We start from the raw sequence: 23788 nt of genomic DNA, 5'->3' as shown, positions 1-23788 counted from the left end.
TCTTTCCCTTAAACTCAACAATCACACTGTGCATTTCTTTTACAATGAGGTAAGTGAAGAAAGGGTTGCAGTATAACAATAAGAGGACTTCAATTAGAAATTTATAGCAATTTGGCACGTATTCTGTTTAGTCTCTTGTCTCAGCATGCCCTGCATTTATTTGTATAATGGTAATATCGATTAGGGAGAATTCATTCGTGGGGATCTCTGCAAAAGCATGATAAAGAGGGTCTTTGTCCTCATACAACTATAATTTTAAAAAGTCTGAAAGTTAGTGCTACATTGGACTCTTTCAGTAGTTATGAAGTCTTCTTCCCTGAGAATTTAACTTGTTTATGCCATGTTTTCTTGTGCTTTTATAAACAAGATCTTTTCTGTTGCACCACTTGTCTCTGAAAGGCTTGGTCAAAGTATAAAAAGCCGGAGTAGTTAAGGCCAAAGTTGAAATGGTTTTTTCCCCTCACTCCATTCCTCTTCTTGCCAGAAGAGGGCATTAAAGCACTGGATATGTGCAGTTATCCTGGCAAGCTCTTACGCTTAAAGCAGTTTATTTTAATGCAGAGCTACAAATGCAGCTGACTGCATTGTAAAAATAGTTTGGATTACTTAAGTAGAAGGTAAAAATATCAGAGTAATATATGGAAAGCATTCTTCATACAGAATCCTAACATATTCTGTACATGTTTTGGTTAATTCATGAACACTTTCTTTCCTCTTGTTACAGCACACTAATGACTTTGCTTTGTACACTGAAGCTATTAAATTTTTTAACCACCCAGAAAGCATGGTCAGGATTGCTGTTAGGACTATAACTTTAAATGTCTACAAAGGTATGCTTTTTATATATTTAAAAAGGTATGTGTACAAAATGTTTATTTCATTGTAGTTTGATTTCCAGTTATTTACATTTAAGGGTTTTCTGTCTGGCTTATGACATTGAAAAGCTTAGCATGTTGACATGCTTCAGATACATACTTTGGTTTTTATGAAATGGAACCCCAAGCCTATGCACTGAGGAAATCACAGATGAAACTGCTTTAAAAAAGCCAAAAGAGTATCAAGCATACACATGAAGCTTTAGCTCCCCTTCCAACAGAGATCAGAATGTGAATGTATTTAAAAAAACAAACAAACATAACCCCAAAACCAAAGTGCTTTAAGAATATCAGGTATTTTTTATGTATAAACTTGAGCTTTATAATGTATGAAGCAGTAACCTTGCTGGCTGCATCACTTCCTTTTAGAGTTGAAGCGCATTAGAATATGATTATAGGTGCTGCAGTTGCTCCAGGATAATGAAGACAGAGCACCAGAGGTGCCCAGTGAAGGCCAGGAGGCTGCAGTCGCCCATTCCTGTACTGGATGTTCCAGCAGGACATAAGGGGGAAAAAAACAATACTTCACTGTGAGACTAGTGAAGTGCTGAGACAGGTTTTCTAGATAAACTGTATTGTCTGAGATCTTCAAAACTTAACAAGGCCCTTAGCTACCTTGTTGGACTTTGAAGTTAGTGCCACTTTGAGAACAAGTTTGGACACTTTGAAATTGCACAACTTCCTGCCAATTAAAAGACGTAGTGATTTGATGACAGTCTTCATCATAGAGGAATATGAGATCTTTTTTAAAACAGTGAACAACTGGCTTTGCAAAAATCTGGAAGCCTGCATAACAGGTTCTTTATAGAACCCACTATAAAGTGTTGGCTGCAAAGGACAAAATGTCTTTTTTATATTGAGAAATGGGCACTTGGTACTTATTTTCTACTTCAAAGAGATGTAAACCCAAATATGAGCTCAGAAAAAGAGCAAAGTGCATGCTTTGTATCCTATTTGTTATATATTTATATAACTAAATATTTTTATGGTAAAAAAAAATGACGTCTAGAATTTTCATTGAGTGTTGTAGTGATATAAATGTTAGAGTTGAAAAAACATAGCTCGGATGCTCAGGTTTCATGATTCTCTGACTATGCATTTGCATATGTTCTGATCTAACACCTACCCTGTATCTTTTAGTTTAGATGCTTTGTGCTTTAGCTTTTTAAACCCTTTGGAGGATGTCGCTATCCCAGTTCCTAACCCTGTTAACTGTTGTCTGTTTCTTTTGCCCTTCCTTCACTGATGATTCCCGTGTTCCTTAATGCAGTGTCATGTAAGTCTAACTAGCTTGACCTTCAGCATTACTGCTTTATTCTTACGCTTTTTTTTCCTCTTCTTTTTAATAAAGAATGTGCTAAAAAAGCCTTTCTGAATTCCGCTAGATTTGTTTACCTTCAGACCTGTGTACATATATCGATATTAGGCTCATTCCAGCCAATTAAGAATTGATATGATGCTTTTGTAGCTGTCCATTTCATGCAAAAGATCATGTCAGGTATATATTCATATGAAAGGCTAGCATGTAATCCAAATTCAGAAGGCACTTTGTATTTCTTAACAATAAAAAAAAAAAAAGGTAACTGATTTTTTTCTTTTAACAATTTCTCTTCAGTGGACAACCAACCTATGCTGCATTACATTAGAGATAAAACTGCTGTCCCTTATTTCTCCAACCTCGTTTGGTTTATTGGAAGCCACGTGATAGAACTGGATAACTGTGTGCAGACTGATGAAGAGTAAGCTTTTACAAATGCCGGGTATTGAATGGAAATGCTTTTCCCATCCAGATGTGGATACTCCCCTATGTTGTCTGTAGTAGTCCAGTTAAGTTAGTTCCCGAAAGCGTTCCCCTGTAGTCAGTTCAAGCTATTCATTCTTGCAACATTTTTAGTGATTCTTTGAAATAAGTGGTTAGTGCTGCATGCCCTGTCTCTGCTAATAGCCATACAAGTAAATTAGTGTTTGGCAATATATATCTTTTTATCTTTGTTTTAATTCTGCTAGTAGATACTAGCAGATAGTAGATACCCAGGAGACACAAAACGTATTTTGTGCTTCTTAGTCTTACTAACTTTGCCTTTTTAATGTTTCTTTTCTGTTTATCATCTCATTAGAACAGCTTTCTCATAGTACTTTACTTTGTAGTAAAAGTATTTCAACTGGAAAAACGAACTTTATTTCATAAGTGAACCGTCAGACCTGAAATTCCTGCATAATATTCCACTATCAACTACAGAAATATGTTGTTGGTTCAGGTTATTCTTGGTTTGTCTTCCCACCTCCACCTGGGAATGGGTGGCTGATTCTTGCTTTCTTAAAGTGAAGAGGTAGACGTTAAACACAGCATAGATTTCTTTCATTTTTGAAAACAAATCTTATTACGTTTTTTACAGTTGGCTTGTGAAAAGAGACTTGCAGTGGAAAGTGAAGTTCTGTAAAAACATTGCTCCTGAAAACTTTGGGAAGAGCTTGATAGGTGCATCCTAAACCACTTATAAGCCTGAATACTGTTTGTTAATGGCATTTGTTGGCTTTAGTGAAAACACCTTTAGGCAGTCAGTCTGTGCAAGGGATACACGTGAATTCTTTCCTTAAGTTTTTAAGACTTCAAGAGTTGATTATTTCTGAGACTTTCTTTCTGCTCTCTTTTTCAGGCACAGAAATCGGGGCAAACTAAGTGACCTGGTAGCAGAACATCTTGATCATTTACATTACCTTAATGATATCCTTATCATTAATTGTGAGTTTTTAAATGATGTGCTGACAGACCATCTACTTAATAGGCTCTTTCTTCCCCTCTACGTGTATTCATTAGTAAATCAAGACAAGGTAAGCGAATATATGCAAACAATTCTTAGAGGTATTACTTGCTTTCAGTGGGCACAGTGATTTATTCAGCAGATGTATTCTGTAGTAGAGCTGCTACTGTTGATATCTGTGTTTGTGTGTTTAACATGCAACAGCTTCAATAAGGTGACTGTAAGGGAAGTACCCCAAGACTGAATTTAAGGGCAGAGTTGATGAAACTTTATTCACCAAACAAATGCTGTTTTGGACGACATGGTTGTTAGATGCCAACGATAGTGAAGATGAGGAGAGCTGCAAATTTGGAACAGGGTTTAAATTTTTCTGATGCTGGGAGGTGTGTGATGTCCTTTTCTGGTATGGTAACTTGTCTCCTGGCAAGAGCAGGTTACAATGCCTTTTCCCAGAATATGTGCAAACTTTCCATGGTGTAAAAAGCCACTCCAGGTAGAAAATACAAACTTTTGGTTTTGATACTTGATTATTCTATTTCCAGATAAGCTATGCTTGCATGTGCTGTAGTTGAATTTCTTTTTAAAGCATAGCCTTTAAATTCAGTGGAAAGCTAATTTTTAATGAGATAGAAGCTACTTTTAAATCCAGTACAGGTTTCTGTATTCACATGTCTTAAAAAAATATTAAAAAGTGAACTGTTCAGTTCATTCCTGGTTCCCACTCCTGCCCCTCACCCCCTGCCTTCTTACTCTGTAGTTGTGTTTGTTCTTAAGATATACGATGCTTTGTGCTTTTAATTAACTACAGGTCGGGTTTATTGCAGATTAAGTAATTCAGTATATTGCATGTGCACTGAAGATTAAATAAGTCAGGTTCTTGTCTTGCTGTTGAGAAGGCCATTGAAATGGGGTAGAGCAGATTTTCTGAGCTTGTGTACAAAGCTCTGCTTGTCCTCCTGTTTTCAGGCAGATGTGTCTGTTACCATGAGGTCAGAGATATTTGCGATGGTGAAGTAGGCCTGGTCTTACCTCTTGAGATAACTGATTAATTCATTTGGTGATAGTTTTTAAACCATCACTGATTTATTTTTAGAAACATTTTTGTTATTGCTGGTATATACATTTGGCACTGTTGTGCTCAAGTTGTACTTCAAATATTTTTGTCCGATGTGATTTACTTGATTTAGAGAAGTGTCTGTCCAGAATGTGGTTTTATCATATGGGTAATATTCTGTTGTTTCTGAATAGCTGATTTTTAGAGCAGACTTTAATGAATGTTAGCCAAGAAGTACTTTTGGAAGGAATTAATAGCATACTGAAAACCAGTTTATTTTGCAGATGCTCATCTGTTCCATTTAAGTTACCAAAGTGACTATGAAAGACAGCAGTCAATAGTGATGTTTTGTTTTTAAGCATGTAAAGTAAGGGATACGCTTATTTGGAGATTCTTCATTTGCAATACTTTACAAGAAGTGAATGCTAAAGAGCATGGTGCTTTCTGAACATTGTGTCACAGGATGTGGAACAACACAGTACTAAAAGTTTTGGTTTAAATCAGTTTAAATGCTTTAACTTTGTGTAAAGAATTCAGCATTTTTCATAATGGTTTTTTTTTCGGTAGGGTGGAGAGCGTCCAAAAATAAGTCTCCAAGTTTCTCTCTATCTTCTTTCTCAAGTAAGTATTTAAAGTATTTTGTCCTGTTTCAGAATGTTTTGCAGTGGTGTTGTGATTTATAAATTGCTGTATTTTCATCTCTTTTGGCAAAGACATTCAAGACCATTTGGCAAAGTTATAAACTTATCAGTTTCCATTTAAAAAGACTCAAAAAAAAAAAAAGGCAAGCAAGATCATTTGTCTTTTAATGGGAAAGCCCAGATAGCTTCTTACTTGAGTTGGTGTCACTCTTCTGAGGATCCGCAGCACAGGGCAGCCTTTAGAGCATGCAGTGATCACAGCTCATGTCCACCACTGGGCAGATGGTGCCTGAGGGAGCCATTCCATGTGCTAGGGCAGAATTCAGTACAGTCAGGTGATGTTTAGATAGTTGCTGCATTGCACTTTGTATCTGCCTAAGCTACGGAAGATTTGACTTTTCCTCTTTGAAAAATAGAGGCAGCAATGAACTCCCAGGTGGTTTTTTGATTGTTTTTTAACCTCCCCAAAAAGAAAAATCACCACCACCAAAACTTAGACTTTCTCACAACTTTAATTTCATCATGCCTATACCTTTAATCTATAATTAAGTACTTTTTTTCCCTTAGTCTTACCAGTCCCACCTCTTTTTCTTTCTGGAACTTATTTTGAGATGAAGAAAGTTTTTTTTACAATGGATATTTTTATTTAATTGTCGAGAACAATAATCTTTTCTCTCTGAATTCTTTGGTGCATTGCAGCGAGACTGGTTTTCTTATGTTCTCTGAAGATAGTTTTGAGTTGTGTTCTTAGAATTTATACTTCTTTTTTCTTGGAATTTATGGTTTTACATTAATCATTTTAGTATGGTCTGTCTCTTAATTCCCTCCTTTCTTTTAAGAACTTTTCTGAAAAAGGTGTTTTTTCAGGATAATTTATTGCTTCTTAATTTAAACCTAAACAGTTCTGATGTTGTGGGAGTTATTTAGCACAGCCAATACCTTGGGACCAACAGCTCCTTGTAACTAAAGGGATCTGTGCCATGAGGTTGGATATGTTGACCTCTTAACCTCTTTGATTTCAGAGAAAGTATAGGTATCACTTCAAGATTTCAATCTGTGTTCTTTGTTGCTTTTAATAAAGGAAATGGAACTTTATTCCTAACCATAACGAATTTGGAACACATTTTGCGTATCAGAATGGGATGTGATGTAGAAAAATCAAGCTACTTTTTCTGTAATGGGCAGAAATGCACCTTTTTCTGCCTCTTTTTAACCTAGAGTCTGTCTTAGATGGAGTGGGGTCTGAAAAAGTATACACTGAGTATCTGAAAGAAACACTGGAACTATTTCTGTTATTGACACCGGGCATACAATTTAGAGGCAAGTACTTGAGAGACTTGTGAAAATCCACTGGTCACCAAAGTGAACGTGTAACATTCTTATGCCCAAACATGCCTGTGTATAACTGAGCTACGCTTTCTGAATTAGCAGACACTCGATTGATTTGTGAGGTTGTTTGAAGTATTTTTGAAGTGTGCTGCAACTTTCCAGTTTCCATAGGTCACATTCACTTTTGAAGGGCTGGAGTGGTCCTGCCTTTAATGAGAAAACCTATGGAGATGATGTTTGGCTAAATACTGTCAAAAGGTTTACTGATTTAGAATTTATTCGGGGATTTTTCAGCTAGAACCACTGTTTAAGGATGCGGCTTTGATATTCCTGTGAAGAATATGGATCAGACCTGACATAACGCCGGTTCTGTCCAGAAGCCAGTTCTTTGCTGGCCCAACCTTGTATGCCTTGCCTCAAAATAAAGTGGTTAGTGTGAACAGGAAGCTCTGTTAAAGCACTGAAGCACTTCTGGATAAGCGCCACAATGTTATAGGCTATCTAGCCCTTACTCCTGTGTTATGTAGCTGCTTTGTAGCTAGACAGTAATTTATTGTGATTTCACAGCCAGAAAAGCTGCTTCTGATCCAGTTCAGCCTATTGCACGGCATTTACATGAGTCACTGCAAAGTAATTGTGTGTGCACCACACAGAAATTCCTGGAGTCCTGCCAGTTGTTGGCATACAAGAAGGTCAGTGGGTGCAGTGTACCGGAATCAGTTTGTGTAGTTAAAAGAAAACCCCAATTTTCTGGAGCAGTTTTAATTTGGGTTCCTTGCTAGATCATCACGCAACTTTTATCTCAAAGCTGATGACAAGAGACAATTTACATTGCTCAGAAGGAAGGAAGTGTATGATGAGTTATTAAAACTAGATAGCTTAAATTGTAGAGAAAGGTCAAATACCTGTAGAGAGGATTGTGGTCTCATGTGTTTTGAAGTAGATTTGGTGAACTATCAGTGTTACCAACTGTACTTTACTGTATAGGTAAACTTCAGATACCAGTTAACAAGGTCAAAGAAGTATGCTCAGTGACTGAAATTGTGAAACTGTACATGTTCTGTAATATTTGATGTTTATTTCCACCTTTCTTTTAACAGGTATTTCTAATTATACATTACGCCCCTTTGGTGAACTCGTTGGCTGAGGTTATACTTAATGGTGACCTCTCAGTGTTTTCTTCCAAAGTTGAGCAAGACATACAGAAAAACTCAGTAAGTGGCCAACTAATCTTTAATATTTTTTTTAGAGGCAAAGAAAATATTTGAAAAACAAAATCAGGTATCTGGAAACTGGTAAGCTAAGATGATTTGTGTTTAGGAGAGAAGAGCAGCAATAGGAGATTTCAGCTTTTGTTCTTAGATACGATAGCAGGAAAATGTTCAGCGCAGCTTCCAATGTTCGTGTCAAAGTTGTGGTACTTTTTGTGCATGCATATTTATTTCAGGTAGTGGTGCAAGAACGTGTAGGACACAAAATACTTTGTTCTTTCCGGGGGGGTCAGATACTGCAAAGGTTTCAGTCATTTTGATGGGACACTTTTGTAATCCAGTCTGTGTTCAGTTTTGTTTTCAGCTCTTTGGCAGTGACAGAGTAATGAGTCATCACAACTTTCCTGTGAAGTTATTTCTCTCTGCAAGTTGTAGTAGAAATGAGAGACTTAAGAGAAGTACATGGCTTGATGGTAAATCCTTTGGTCATAGAAGGAAGTAAAGGTTGGCATTTGAATACTCCCAGTGTTTTAGATCATCCCTGAAAGTATGCATCAATGTGCGTAAAAGAATGTAGAGCAGCCACAAACAGATGGAAGTGCTATCACTTTGTCATTGCCCTTGTACCTTCAAATTTAATCCTGTGTAGATGTTGCTAGAGGCTGTTGTTGGTTTTTTTCCAAGTGTGTCATGTATGTGACTTTTTCCATTTTGGGTTTCACAGTTTGTGAAATGCTTGCTTGTAACTTTTTGGGGAGGGTATTAAGAAGGTGATATGAGCTTACTTTGGTTAAGAGGCTTCTGACTGTAGTTCTCTCTAAAGATTAAGCACATGCCTTAATGTCTGACTGGTCAGCAAAGAATTAGTGGCTGAATGTTTAATTTATAACAAGCAGTAGGTTGATCCCTATGCACGTTCTTTCCTAGCCGTGGCTATAGCCCTGAGTGTTTCAAGGGGGAGACATACTTCAACTCTTCCATGACACAAGTCAGCTTTTCCAAGTTTCTTCTTACTGTGCAGTGGAAGCTGTGTGGGCTGATCTTAGCCCGTAGCTTTTGGGTTCTGGTGTTTTGTACCGTTAACGTTGATATTTAGAATCAATCTTTTCTAGAAAAAACTGGAGCGGCATGGTATTGCTGGCTGAATGCTTTAAGATAAAGCAGTCTCTTACTGGTGTTAGCAAATGACTGACCTCCTGCTAGCAGAATGCTGTGTGTGTTACTTGTGCAGAAGCAGCTTTTTTACTAGGGAATTTGTGGCAGGAGGGTGGGGCACCACTTGTTGCAGAAGCGAGATTTTCTTTTCCTGTCATAGTTACTGTACAGAGTTGCAACATGTCTGTGACATGTGTTGGTGTGCTTGCAGTAATGTTAGGAATACTAGGGATTTCCTATAAACTTGTGTTCATCTGTTCTCTTCTGTTTGTAATACTACTTAGTTTGCTGGTCTTACTGGTCTTTAAGATGTGTCCTCATGGCATGTAAACTGGGAGTTCCGTCATACCTGCACAGATAGTAAATAGGAGGAGTATTGGCTGTCTGTCTTCAGACACTGAGCAAAACTGCTAAAGGTGGAGTTTTGTTACAGGGAGAGTAGATCGGTGGCTCTTTTGCTGGGTAAGAGAACTTCCATGGGTGAAACTTTAGTTCTTAGGAAATTCAGCCTTGGAGAGGAAAACATGTACTGCCAGAAAGCATCTTGGTGGAGGTGCTTTCATTTGCAGAAAGAGCAGGGAGTAATCTTCAGCAGAATTGCTCCCTGCCCTGCATCCCGTGAGGGGAGCTATCAAGTGCTCTCAGTTGATGAGTATGAACCACTGCGACATACATTGCATGGTGTTTTCTGCTGATGTACAACTCCATGCAGTGAGGCTAAAGTCAGCTGTAGATATGGAGGCATAGATAGGTAAAGGTGAGGTAGTTTCTTGTTGCACTGTGATAGGACTTCTTAGAGCAGAAAGTTGTTTTTTGAGCATTGTTAGCCATTTCAGGGGCTGTTCTTTGGGCTATGAGGTGTACCAGCATCATTGCAAAGTTATTACTGTGCTGTGTTCTGTTGCAAAGAAATAAAAAACTTGTGTTGAGTAATGGAAGCTATTTCAGAAGCTACTTTAGAATTGCTTGTTCTGGGGTTAGTAAAGTGATAATATACTTAATATACTTTTATATGTTTATATTTATGGGTTTATATATATATATATTTTTAAATTCAAGTGTAATTGTCAGTGTCCAGGTAACTACCACAGTGTTTCTAAAACTCAAAGTAAGTAGAAACTTACGTCCATATTCATATTCCTAATAAGATGCATTAAAATCAGAATCACAGAATGGTTTGGGTTGGAAGGGACCTTAAAGCTCCCCCAGTCCAGCCCCTGCCATGGGCAGGGACACCTCCACCAGACCAGGCTGCCCAAAGCCCCGTCCAACCTGGCCTTGAACACTTCCAGGGAGGGGACATCCACAACTTCCCTGGGCAATCTGTGCCAGTGTCTCACCACCCTCACAGGGAAGAATTTCTTCCTAATATCTAGTCTGATTATTTATCTATCTATCTATCTCCAGACTTATTTAGGGCAAAAGAGCATTGGTAGTTGTCACAACAGGAATGAGTGATAATTTCTATTGGAAATCAATTTGTGGAAAAAAATCACCAGCTGATCTAACTGCTGATAGCTTGTGAATTGGCAGTAACCTGCCCATGGAGATCTGCTCAACATTGTAGGGCAGTAACGATTGCCCAACCTCCACTGAGCAAGTTCTCTGCCTCAAAGTATAGCAAATCAAGATTCTTTCCATATTTTTCACTGTATTTCTGTTTTGCATTAGCATCAGAATAAATACTCTTATCTCGTGATGAGAGTTGAATATGTGTAGCTGATAGAATGTATGTAAACTTGTTAGCAGTCATTGCATTGAGGTTTACCTTATTTCCTGTGAGATGTGTTTTCCTGCACAATTCGGATGTGGGCCAGTTCTACCTATTTCATGTTTCTTGGTTTCTTGTTTAACCTACTTTCTCCTTCCTGTAAAAGTTGTTACTGGTACTGCCTTATTTTACCAGCACACATTGCACAAGATAAACCATAGTTGAAAATATGGTTGAAAGACATCTTAAAAGTATATAAATAGCAGTATCTCAAACTGTAGAATAAACTTAGGTAAATTATATACTATGCAAATTAATTTTAAGTTTGACTTTAGAATGTTATATAGCCTTGTTACATTTAGCAGAACAGAATATGTCTGTTGACTTTTTCTCAGTGTTCTTTCTAGAGATGGACCAGACTGTGGCTCAGTGTTCATGAGCACATCTCTGGCTACTGCTCTTCTTTGTTACTTTGCTCGTATGGCTAACAGTCCATTAGAAGTGCAAGGATGTTACATACGTGCATTCTTCATAAAGCAAGTAGCTACAGGATTCTAGGAAGCAACTGGAAGAAGAAAATACAGGAAGGGAAAAGTACAATATGCAACTTGCTTGCTGCTTTTCTTTTTTTCCCTAAAGAATAGGTCGTAATGTGTTCTTCCCTTTTCTTATGACCTTTCTGACCTGAAGCCATCAGTAAAAGGTAGTGTGGTTGGGACTCTGGTTGTTTTATAAGCTTCCTATGCTGCAGTTTGATCAGCCTAAAAATACATCAGCGAGGTTACTGGGGGGTGTAAGTGTGGTGTTTTCACATTGTGGGATTTTTTTAGTATTGTGAAAGATTCCTCCTCCTGTATGGTTTGTGTTAGTGCCAAGTGTAAGCTAACTTATGCAAGATTTCTATAAAACCTCTTTGAAAAGTCAGAAGATTCAGAGAAACATTTTGGGCTTCTGACTTGCAGAAGGCTTCTTACCAGATGTTTTCCTAATCTCTTATTTTTTTATGTGGAAGTGTTCCTTCTGAGTGAAGGGAGAGACTTTTCCAAACTTTTTCTCTGAGATCTTTGATGCACTCATCTTCAGTGCTTATTGTACTTCAGTCACTGCAGGCAAGGAACAGAATCAGTTTTGTCTTTACTTTAGTCTTCTTTTCTCTTGCTGGCCCTTAAATTTTTAACCCTTCAGCCAGCATCAACTAAATGTGATTGAAGTGTTGAGGTCTGAAAGGTGTTGAAGCTTCTGTAGCGGTCTCGTTCAGCATAAACCTGTGCTGGAAGGAAGCTCCCAGACCACGTGTTGCACTTCTCAGTAACAGGAGAGGTTTGGCTGATCCATGTTTATAGCTCTGTGTGAGAGAGAGCATGGGCTCTGGTGATGCAGCTGGCAGGCCTAACAAGTAAGAAGGGAACTCAAAGCATCACAGCTCAGAAACAACCTGCAAAATTGTAGGAAACCAAGTTTTGTTAGTCCTGCTATTCGGAGAACTTTTTGTAGTGTCTTGTGTCTCTCCATAAAAATATCACAGAATCACAGAATCCCAGAACGTTAGGGATTGGAAGGGACCTCAAAAGCTCATCCAGTCCAATCCCCCTGCCGGAGCAGGAACACCCAGATGAGGTTACACAGGAAGGCGTCCAGGAGAGTTTTGAATCTCTCCAGAGAAGGAGACTCCAACCTCTCTGGGCAGCCTGGTCCAGTGCTCTTGTCACCCTCACTGAGAAGAAGTTTCTTCTGAAATTTAAGTGGAACCTCCTGTGTTCCAGTTTGTGTCCGTTACCCCTTGTCCTATCATTGTTTGTCACCGAGAAGAGCCTGGCTCCATCCTCGTGACACTCACCCTTTAAATATTTATAAACATTAATGATATAATATGTTGTATATTAATAATATGTTATCTGTTGTTAGGATGGCACAGATTATGGAAGTACTTATTTCCTCTGGGAGAAATTTGTCATCTGTATTTATTTTCTTTCTCTGTAAATTAGTAATTAGGAAAATCAAGTACTGATTGAATACTGTTTGCCTTCTTGTCCAAAAACAGTGTTTGGACTTGAAAGAGAAACTTGGTATCTTTGGGTAGAACACAAGTGTGTTAGTCTAACAGATGAAGTGGTGTTGGTTTTCCAGACTTGATAAGTCAATGTCTGGAGGCCCAAAAAGGTTGATGTCAGTGCCATGTGGTACTGGTTGATACAAGGACTAATATGCTACTGGGGGAAGCTTAAGATTAAAAACTTGTAGCACAGAGCACTGGTTTTTGTCCTTGCTCCTGCCAAGGACATTTGAAGAGTATACTTCATATTAATACACTGCTGTCAACAAACACTTCGTGTTTTGCTGCCTTTACCCTTTTTGCAAAAGATGTCTTAATTTGGTGTGTACTAGCTGCCTCACCTGTTAAGAAAGTTCAAAGAAAGGCAAAAAAACCCTAAAACCTTTTCTCAATAAAATAGGTAGTTTTGTATCTTCTTTTCTCAAGATGGCATACTTGTTAATGATAGATCTTCAGGATATCTTTGGAGATAATTCTTCTACTGGTGATTTGAGACAGCTTGAGGTCTGCTTTATTGTATTTTTAGGAGGTTTTGGGATTTGTGAGTGGTATGCTAATTTACATTTCTGAAAACACTTTTATATGAACTGAAGTTTATAAATTGGAAATAAAACTGTAACTCGGTGTAAACTCTTCAAATTTACAGGCAAAGTCAAGTATCAGATGCTTCATAAAACCAACAGAAACACTTGAGAGGTCTCTTGAAATTAACAAACAGAAGGGGAAGAAGAGGGTGCAGAAAAGACCCAACTATAAAAATGTTGGTGAAGAAGATGAAGAGGAGAGAGGCTCTGAAGATAACCAGGATGACCTCGATAAAACTAAAGGTACAGAAGTGAGTTCAAAGAGCATCAGAACAAGCACTGAAAATGAAGGTGAGTGTACCAGCAAATAAAAACTATGCTTACAGTTTGGATACTTTTATTTACTAGTATAGTTGTGATCTGTTACATGACTTGTTCTCTTGTTGCACTACGGAAACTCAGGACTATTAAATGTGTTTCAGTCTTTGGCTGTACTTGTTTCTCATGTTAAATCATTCTGTCACAACGTGTGCTTCTAATCTGAGTAAATACTATGGAAGTATCTTCATATCTTCCTGTAGTCCTCAGCCCTTATAAGAAATGCATGCCTTGCACCTACGTATAGGTAATTATGGGGCACTCTGTAAGTAGACTTCACATCTTTGTAACTTTGCCTTCTGTGGTAAGGCCAATGGTGTAGCCACTTTACCTTTGTAACATGGTCTGGAGTATTTTGTGCATGCTTTGATGATAAAGTTCAACAAGTGTTCTAAAAGTGACAGTATATGGTAGAAGATATTAAATAGTTCAGAACTTAAGAGAACTTCTTTAACTTTTTGACTTTTAATTGCATGTTTTCAAGATTTTTGACCTAATGCTAACCTTAAGAACTGGTTTTACAGGAGTGGTGTTACAGCATATCATAACTCTTTAAATCACTTAGTTAGTAACTATTAGAAGGATGAACATCAGAAACTATTCTTTAATTTAGCCACAGATTGAGAAAATATGCCAGAATTACATGCAAGCAACTGAAAACGGGACCTTTATGCTTCAACAGCCCTTTCCAAAGGGTTGCATTTTGATTTAAGTGAACATTCTGTTTGAGAAGGCTTTCCTTAAATGGTGTCAGATAACTGATGATGTATTATCTGCCATGATTTGAAGAAAATATTACATGATCTACTGTTTAAACTGGTGCATTTAGCAGTAATCTTTGTTCGAATCTTAAGCAAAAGCTAGATTTGGTCCTAACACTTTTGCTTCAAGCCAGTAGGTACGAAGCACTCATGACCAGGTGTCCTGTTGGCTGTAATAGTGAAGACCTGTTTACACCCTCTTTGAAACTTGATGAACTAGTTACATCAGTCACTCTTAGTGCAAAATGGAAAATATAAAAGGGGTTGCAGTAACAGTTAAAAATATCAAATTTTGGTTTGTTTGGTTTGGTTTTCTTTAGAAATAGAGATGGTAATCATGGAGCGATGTAAACTGTCAGAATTATCTATCTCTACTGTGACAGAACAGAATACAACAGATGAAGAAAAGAGTGCAGCTGCCTCTGGGAGTGAGATAACAACCTGGAACAGGTATAAAGGAACTGTAACATACTTTGTTGGATTGCTTCCTTGCTTGCCCTTCTGTTACCTCTCTCACTTCTCTTAAGTGGTGTCTCAAATCTTTCTCCAATTAAAATTACAGGAGTTCTTGTGGATTACAAATAAGTGAGGCAACAGAAAAATGAGCTATGGCCTGTCCATTGATCATTTTTGGAAATGGTCCTGTTCCTTTCTAAAGTTTGTCCTTTCCTTTATTGCAATTGTGATGACTTAGGTTGGTAAGGTTAAATTACAGAATATTAACACAATAAAACCCTAACATAAATGCTTTCATTCCAGAACTTTCTAAAACTCTAAATGAAGCCAGAAGTTGTTTTCTTAATGATATTTATGGTCATATCGGTCAATTTTGTATACACCTATAGGGGAAAAAACCAAGGAAAATTCCTCAGTAGAGGGCAGAATTTTAGTAGTAGTAGTGGTGTTGGTGGTGGTAGTAGTTACAAATAAACCCTACTAACCTATGTACAGTTTCCAAGCTCTGTTAGTATATATATGAAAACCTCTCTTGGAAATGCAATTTCTAAGTGTTTCTGGGAGCAGAAATTTCCTTGACTTCCAAATTTTAACTTTGACATATTAAGTACAAGACAGACGCTCTCCCAGTAATAATTTTGTGTGCTTGTTATTAGAATGCTAAAGAAAAGAAACTGAGCATGCCATCTCTGACACAGAATAGTAATTGCTAATGTGCCCTTTGGGGAGATGCACACGTTTAATAGGATTTCAGATTTATTTTTCAACTTGGGAAATGCTGCCTGGTATTCCCAGAATTTCATTCTGTCTCCATTATAGTTTTGCTGTAGCTTAGATTACATTCATTAATAAAGATAACATTTAATTTCATTGTAAAAGTGAAATAGAACCTTGACTTGAACTCGCTTTAAAACGCATTGTACTAGCTTATTGATGTTTTGACTAAATTATGTGCCAAATGGCTTTTAGAAAGAAATTGGCACTGACTACATTGAATACTAAAGCAACTAGGATGTTCAGGTCTTGGAAAGTCCAAACACTTACATGTGAGGTGCCAATGTATTTGGCAAATGTCAGTGTTTCAGAACTCTCTTGAATTCTGAAGATACAGTCTGACAGCATCCTGCATCTTTTCTAAAAATAAATAGCATCAAAGAATATACCGTGCTAAAAATATTTTAAAAATAAGGATAGACCTTGTGTAGGGCATTTCTGGCCTTAGTTTTGTACATGAATTTTTGGACATATAGGTGGACAGGCTGCTGTAACTTCTAAGCTTTTGTGTTATTCTATATGGCAAATGTAAAATTTGAATCAGTACCTAAATCTCTCAATAAATTTGCTCCAGTGTGAATAGCTTCTTTCCTACGCTGCCTGGAATCGCTGAGTCTTGTGGATAAGGTGCCATGTGGTCGTAGAAGAATGCAGTGATCTTTTACTCCATGCTTGCAGTGGGAGAAACCTCCCGAACTGGAACAGTCATTAATGATTGTGATGATTGTGATTCCTAATGTGTTGCAGTCTTCAGTTGTGGACACGCTCCACAAGAATCAATAATTTGAGGAATAGTTTTATGCCATTTGCTCTGTTTCTTCTATCAGGTCACTAGCAAAAGGCTAGTAAAGGAAGAAAATGTTTACAGAATTAAGAAATACATTTGAAAATACTTGCCATATAGCCTTCAATATTAAATAGTGGGGTTTAAAAATTGTCCAGCAGTTGTTGAAAAATGAATGGGAAACCACGCACTTTGCAGTTAAAAATCTGTAGCTGTAAAAGGTAAGCCCAGCTTTCACTTTTCCTTAGCACTTTTTCAGCTGTGAAGACCATACAAGTAAGTTTAATTATTTTTGGTGTAATTTTATTCTGATTTGCCTCGCTACTGGAGAGTTTAAGACTACAGGCTTGTTTTAAATTAACTTCCTTTTATGAAAAGCTACAGAGCAAGCTGAACTCTTTGTGATTGTAAAGCAACCTGATTTTGGATGTCAGGAGGTTTGTAGGGCTTATTTAATGCTCAGGACGACGGAAGACACTCTTGGTTTACTTCCAACATTGCTAGTTCTTTAGGCTGTTCAATAATTACTTCTTAATCCAATAATTGTGTTCTTTTGAGGTCTGTAGCACGGCCATCGTGGGAAATTTGGCTTAGGTACATGCAGCAGTGTTGAAGTTGGGCAAAGAGGGATCGTAACTCAGCGCCTTTCAGGATATCATAGAGGAGAGGATGCTCGTAACCAAACTCAGCAATGTACAGATGTATGACTGCATCGTCCCAGGTTGAGCAGAGGAGCAGTGTATTCTGTTATTCTGGCCATAGCCTTGTTCTAGTAAAAGAGAGCATGTTATTGAAATGTGCCTGGAGCTGATGGGAACTGTTACGACTTCTTTTGAGTGGCTTACTGGGATATGCTAAGTGTGACCATGATTGCACCCCAGGTCTGCAATAGCTACAGCAGTGTGTTATTTGAATGCCTTTTATTTGGATGTAATTTAGGTGATAAAAAGATTTTTTTCCTTCATTGTTAAAAGGAACACTTTGAGGGGTTGGAATTACCTCTTTTTGAACACGGTTCTAAACTTCTCGTGGCTCTGACACTTCCCTGAATATTTTTTTTTGGTCTGTCCAGATCACCCGTGAGAATGGATTTAATTTCTGCTTGCGCACTGAACTGATTGGATGCAAGCCAGCCTAAGACAAAAAACCAAGTTGCCCTGCCGTCAGGCTTGTGCTAATATTAACTGAATGTCAGCCGTATCTGGTCTGTCCAAATGGCTTCTGGATTAAATTGACTTTTCTGGCCTGTTCAGGGTACAGGCGAAGGGCAAACCTAGCACTGTTTGTAGCTTCCTTTTAATCTGTTGTAGGTCACAGGAAAACAAAGCTCACCTGCAGTCCAGAGCTTGCTTTTTTCCATTCAAATGTTCATCCCTTGTTCATTTTTCTTTCCTGTAACCGTTCAATGGTAAAGGTTTTAACTGAGTGTTTTAACCTAGCTTCCTCCAAACTTAGGATGAAACCTGATTTCTTGTAATAGCAAAGACTTTTCAACTCCACTTAGTACATGACTTTTTAGGTACTTTTTTAATGCAACAGTGAGATTCTTGAAGTTACTTATGTATACACTTAAAACAAAATATAAATTGCTTCTGCTTATGTACTACAGGTGGTACAAATAACCCAGTAAATATGTGAACAATCAGTTCTTGGGAAAGTGATCCATAACAAATGCCATTAAAACATCAGAATTAATGGCACAATGTAAATACAAGGCATGTATCTGAGTACTCTTAAACAGGTTAAGTTTTGTGTAATGCCTAAAAATGTTCATTACTGTAAGTCTGCCTCTTCCATTAGCTCCATGTAGATCAAGATAGTTACTCATTTATCTGTAGATACAGTCTTTTTCTTAACCATTTTATAATTATTCCTTTCCACAGGCCTTTTCTTGATATGGTCTATAATGCACTAGACTGTGCTGAAGATGATTACTATGCCCTCTTTGTGCTCTGTCTTCTGTATGCAATGTCACACAACAAAGGTAAACAAGTTCTGCTTTTTCCAGAGAAAACTAAATAAGATGCATGTTTTTAGACAGCTATGATCTGTTTTTAACTTATGTTTATACATGCCTTGAATGATGAGGAATTCTTTACATGCGGGAGGCAGGCATGTATGCTGTAAGTCGCAGAATCCCAGGATGTCAGGAGTTGGAAGGGACCTGGAAAGCTCCCCCAGTGCAACCCCTGCCAGAGCAGGATCACCAGAGCAGTCACACAGGAACACGGCCAGGGCTTTGGGTGTCTGCACAGAAGGAGACTCCACAACCTCTCTGGGCAGCCTGGGCCATGCTCTGCCACCCTCACACTGACAAAGTTTGTCCTCATGTTCAGCTTGAACCTCCTGTGCTCCAGCTTGGGACCATTGCCCCTTGGCCTGGCATTGGACATCCCAGAGCAGAGCCTGGCTCCTTCCTCCTGACACTGCCCTTTCCAAATGGTTCCCCATGAATGAGGGCACCCCTCAGTCTCCTCTGCTCCAAGCTCAAGAGCCCCAGTTCCCTCAGTCGCTCCTCAGCAGGAGATGCTCCACTCCCTTAATCATCTTGGTGGCCCTGCTGGACTCTTTCAAGCAGTTCCTGTCCTTCTTGAGCTGAGGGGCCCAGAACTGGACACAATATTGCAGATTGTCCAAAACAAAAAAAAGTCCAAGCAGTTGCTAAGGAGTCACCATTCTAAGAACAATTTTGTAGACAGTTTTGTGAACCTCAGTTTTTCTTTCATAGTTTTCTTGGTACTGGCATAGGATTACTGTGTTTCATTTTTAATCTCTCAATTTCAGTTGAAGTCCACTATATTCAATCTACATATGTATGGAATACAGTTCTTTCCCACCTTTGCATGGTTGCTACATGTAAGCCAAGTATAAAATATTGTAGAAGTTGACCCCATATGTTAAAATTAAGTCTTTGTATACTTAAAACATACTTAATACACGAGGCCTGAGAATCAGGTGTAATGATGGTAGTCATGGATTGCCTATTTCTCTCCAACTTTGACAGGTTGTCTTTTTGACAGTGTAATTTTTTTTTAATACTGTGCAATTTCTCAACAGCCTTCTCATCCGTTGTGCCATAATGGATTGAAAACTTTGAGTTGTCAGTGTTCTGTGCCATAATACACCTTGGAAATCTTCCAAGGAGCCTGGGCTGTTTTACAAAGCAGCAAATCTACTTTAAATGTGTAGTTCATTATAATTTGGACAGTATGAGAATACTGTAACCTTTTGTAAGGCATGACTACGGTTAGCTCTTTTGCTGTTTATCTTTGTGTGCGTTTTAAATAGATTCTTTATGGAGGAATAATGGAAACATCTCATACATGTGAATAATCATGTTTCAGGAATGAAGAGCTGATTTTAAGTTATTTTCTGCTTATGAGGATAGTTTCTGTAACATAATAGTAATGTAAATGAATCAACTGCTACGGTAAACCGAGCAAAAGAGCATGAGGTGTCATGGCACGCTTAAAAGTAAGGATTCTGTGCTAGCTTCAAGGTGGCTCTAGTGAGCAAGGAGAGCGGAGATGAGTCTTGAGGGCATCCTCTTGATGATCCAGAATGAAGGAATGCTTCTCTGAGATTATAATTTGCAGTCAGCTTCAGGGCTTTCACAGTCCCTTGTGACAAGAGATGATAACATGACTAATATCACCAAAGACAGCACCACAACCTTGCCATGCTCTGGCCCTCTCTGACTTTCGTCTCTGATTTCCCACTACCCCCTGCAACCAGAATACTTCCAGAAAACGTTTTTCCCTGAGGGATTTTTGAGCATCACTGTGCTAGAAAGCCCTGATGTCAGACATGGATTCTCTTCCCTTAAAATTCATTAGTTGAAGCTATGAATAGCCAGAGTCATTAGCTGCAGCTGTTGCAGCTCCAGAGAGTCCCCAAACATCCTTTAACATCATCCTAAAAGAGTAAGCCTGCACTCCAGGGTTGTATTTCTTAAGAATTCTTCTATTTAAGACCATAGCCCTTCAGCCCACTGTATTTGCTTTCTGTGTAATTAGTCACTCTTCAATATCCTATTCCCAGGAAAAAAAGATCTGTTATCTTCTCTTGTTTCAAAGGTTATTTGCTTACGCCTATAGAACTAACGTAAACAGTGAGGAATGCAGCAGATGCAGCCTCTTGCTGCTTAGTTTTGGCAACGTGTGCTCTTTATTTTTCACCTAGGGTTTTATCCAGGGTTGCCAAGAGAGATACAAGAAGCAGTGAAGTACCTGCCTTGTAAGAGACTAAAAGTATCCTGGCCCTGAAACTGGAAAAACCTTTTCTGCATTTAAGGGTTCAAAACCTACACTTCATTCTTTGGTGGTCACATCAGCCCTCTCTAAATGAAAAATTATTTAGGCTGCATTCATTGGCTTTCCTTGTCAACAATTTACATTAGCCTGTTGCTCTTTGGAAGCTCTTCTCCTTTCTCCCCCTGTCATTGACCCTGGATCTTAAGTGCTAGACAGGTAATGACATCCAGTTTTGGTTTTCCTCTGTCTTTCACCACCCACTCCTCTTGTGCCCTGTAATAAGGTGCATGAAGGCCACAGAATCATTGCCTCCCTGTCTTGCAGAGGAGGGGTTTTACAAGTCGCTGGTTTAGTGCTCCTGTTTGATGCAATAGCAGAATGTTCTTTACAAGCTTTACAACTGAACAACTGCTCCGTCCTACACCAGATTCAGTATCAGGTATGGAAGGTGCATCAGGATTGAGCTGGAGCCAATGTTGTTATCCCCAGTTTCTGGAAGTGATAAATCTCTAGGAGTTGTGTGTCTAGGATCTGCTTATCTATTTACTGCCTATCTGACAGAGATGGTAAATGCTCTCATGAGCACATGAATTGCTACAAACAAACAGGTAATGAATTGGAAATTTAGGATGATATATGGTGACTGAATGCAACACAAGTCCTCTCTGCACCACAGGAAAATGAGTTGCAGTTTTCTGTTTCAGTATATTGGCTTTTTCGGGTATGTTCCTAATCCTCTAGCTGATCAGTTTGAATTTCACCTTTCCTTCCATCCCACTCTTTCTGGCACTGTGGAGAAGGCTACAACAGAAGACATTCAAAAAAATCTGACTTGCCCTATCTTAACCAAGAACTTCGGTTTCAGGCCTTGCTTCTAAGGGAGCAGTCTTCAGTCTCTGTCCCTAGATGTGGAGACCCTATTAAGGCTTTTGATTGTGACTCCTTCCATTTGGATAGTGAGTCTGCATTTTGTATCATGTTCTTGAACAAGTCTAAAGAAAATGGGCTTGTTTTTCACCAGCAAGAAATAACAGTACGAAGAGGAAGAGAGGTACATGTATGCAGCTAAATCTGTTGCAATTTGTATCAGGAGCCCTTCCTATATGTTTCTAGACCATGTACCGTATCTGAAGGATACAGAACTCTGCATCCTTGGCAGGCAGACAACTATATGAAAGACACTGAATATTAATTCTTTCCCTGGGATTTCAATTTAACCACTTTGTTGAATACCTGCCTGGCCCTGCATCATTCCTTCCCCATGTTCTCTTAGTCTCCTTAATGGTTTTCTGCTGGTTAATGACCATGTCCTTCTGTGAGAATTTAATCTGCATATAGATACTCTCTAAGAAATGTTACTCATAAGCAGCTTTCATTTCTAGAGGGAAAACTATAGCTCTTTACTAAAGTGTTAGTAAATGCTCTGCCCTGGTTCCTTAAATGCTTCCTTCCCTGTCATCCCTTTCTTCAGTCTCATAGTGACAAAGAGCATTGTATCACTGTCAGTAATCTTCAAACAGACCTTTATTAATTTTCCAAGTTCATGCGCTTAGTGAAAAAATAAATCAGATGTCACAGATGGTGGTGATGTGTAGAGTTAACTACGAGTTCAGGGTTGGAAGGAACTATAAACCGCAACATAGTCATCCTCTGTTTTGTGAGGTTTTTTATTACAGTTCTTTAGAACAGGGACAGGGAGATCCTCAGCAATCCGTAACTGTTTTGTTCTAAAAGGTCTTACAGTAACAAGTCTGTTCTGAGGAATAACTTTGCTGTTTTAGAGCAACAGTTTGAAGAAAGATGGATGTAGTTTCCTTACACAAGAAGTAAGTGAGAATCTGTGATTTGCGTTGAGAAGGGTGCTGAATAAAAGGCTGTTACAAAATAAAATTCCCATTTTTAGAAAAACATATGTGAACTGATCACCAGCTGCCAAGGTGGAATTTAAAATCAGACTTTGGTCTTTTTCCTCTTTAGCCTTTACGCTCTTCAGATGTATGGCTTAACTTTGGTTTAATTTAGATGCAGATAGTCTGAGAATTACAGATGCAGCAAAATGGTTTGGATATCACCAACCACTTTGAGATTTGAGTGTCTACAGCCAGTAGGCTCCATTTAAAGCTGAGATTTTTTTTTTCAGCGATCCATAAATGCTCTTACTCTTCCTGTTGTTTCTCATTTTTGAGGTCGAGAGAGGTTCTCCTCCCCCTCTACTCTGCCCTGGTGAGACCGCATCTGCAATATTGCATCCAGTTCTGGGCCCCTCAGTTCAAGAAGGACAGGGAACTGCTGGAGAGAGTCCAGCGTAGGGCTACAAAGATGATTAAGGGAGTGGAGCGTCTCCCTTATGAGGAGCGGCTGAGGGAGCTGGGTCTCTTTAGTTTGCAGAAGAGGAGACTGAGGGGAGACCTCATTCATGTTTATAAATATTTAAAGGGTGAGTGTCACGAGGATGGAGCCAGGCTCTTCTCGGTGACAAACAATGATAAGACAAGGGGACACAAGCTGGAACACAGGAGGTTCCACTTAAATTTCAGAAGAAACTTCTTCTCAGTGAGGGTGACAGAGCACCGGAACAGGATGCCCAGAGAGGTTGTGGAGTCTACTTCTCTGCAGACATTCAAAACCCGCCTGGACGCCTTCCTGTGTAACTTCATCTGGGTGTTCCTGCTCCGGCAGGGGGATTGGACTGGATGAGCTTTTGAGGTCCCTTCCAATCCCTAACGTTCTGTGATTTTCCTCGTGATAGAAATTAAAAACTAACTTGCCTGGTTTTGTATTGCTAATTACCCTCTTCTGAGAAAACTGCTACTGTCTATGAAATACTTGCCTTGAGGCATAATCCTGTCTTCTAATTTAGCTTTCTCCTTTCATCCTTCACAAAAGGAATTGACCCAGTCAAGCTGGAGAGAATCCAACTTCCAGCTCAGCATGCTGAAGAGAGAAATTCGTATAATCACGTACTTGCAGAAGGGCTCATCAGAATAATGAATTATGCTGCACAGCCAGGTATCACTTTTCCTATATTTGTTTTCTTGCTCAGCTGAAACTTTTGAGAATATATATA

General features: G+C 38.7%; 1 protein-coding gene across 1 annotated transcript in view; it reads left to right on the top strand.

Moving 5' to 3' along the window:
- The window catches only part of CLEC16A (C-type lectin domain family 16, member A), a gene marked incomplete at its 3' end in the record, with an annotated part of 26132 nt that extends 2402 nt beyond the window's left edge, over positions 1–23730 (top strand). The window contains exons 4-14 of the mRNA XM_010184028.1: positions 1–49; positions 725–830; positions 2146–2151; positions 2491–2614; positions 3533–3707; positions 5259–5312; positions 7762–7875; positions 13438–13666; positions 14775–14904; positions 18352–18452; positions 23608–23730. Coding sequence (XP_010182330.1) covers positions 1–49; positions 725–830; positions 2146–2151; positions 2491–2614; positions 3533–3707; positions 5259–5312; positions 7762–7875; positions 13438–13666; positions 14775–14904; positions 18352–18452; positions 23608–23730 — 1211 coding nt within the window. The remainder of the gene's footprint in view (positions 50–724; positions 831–2145; positions 2152–2490; positions 2615–3532; positions 3708–5258; positions 5313–7761; positions 7876–13437; positions 13667–14774; positions 14905–18351; positions 18453–23607) is intronic.
- Positions 23731–23788: the final 58 nt, after the last annotated feature.

The sequence above is a fragment of the Mesitornis unicolor genome, unplaced genomic scaffold, assembly GCF_000695765.1.
Source record: "Mesitornis unicolor isolate BGI_N332 unplaced genomic scaffold, ASM69576v1 scaffold49764, whole genome shotgun sequence".
Taxonomy (NCBI): domain Eukaryota; kingdom Metazoa; phylum Chordata; class Aves; order Mesitornithiformes; family Mesitornithidae; genus Mesitornis; species Mesitornis unicolor.
The sequence above is the reverse complement of the archived record's forward strand: the minus strand, read 5'-3'. Positions and strand labels throughout refer to the sequence as shown.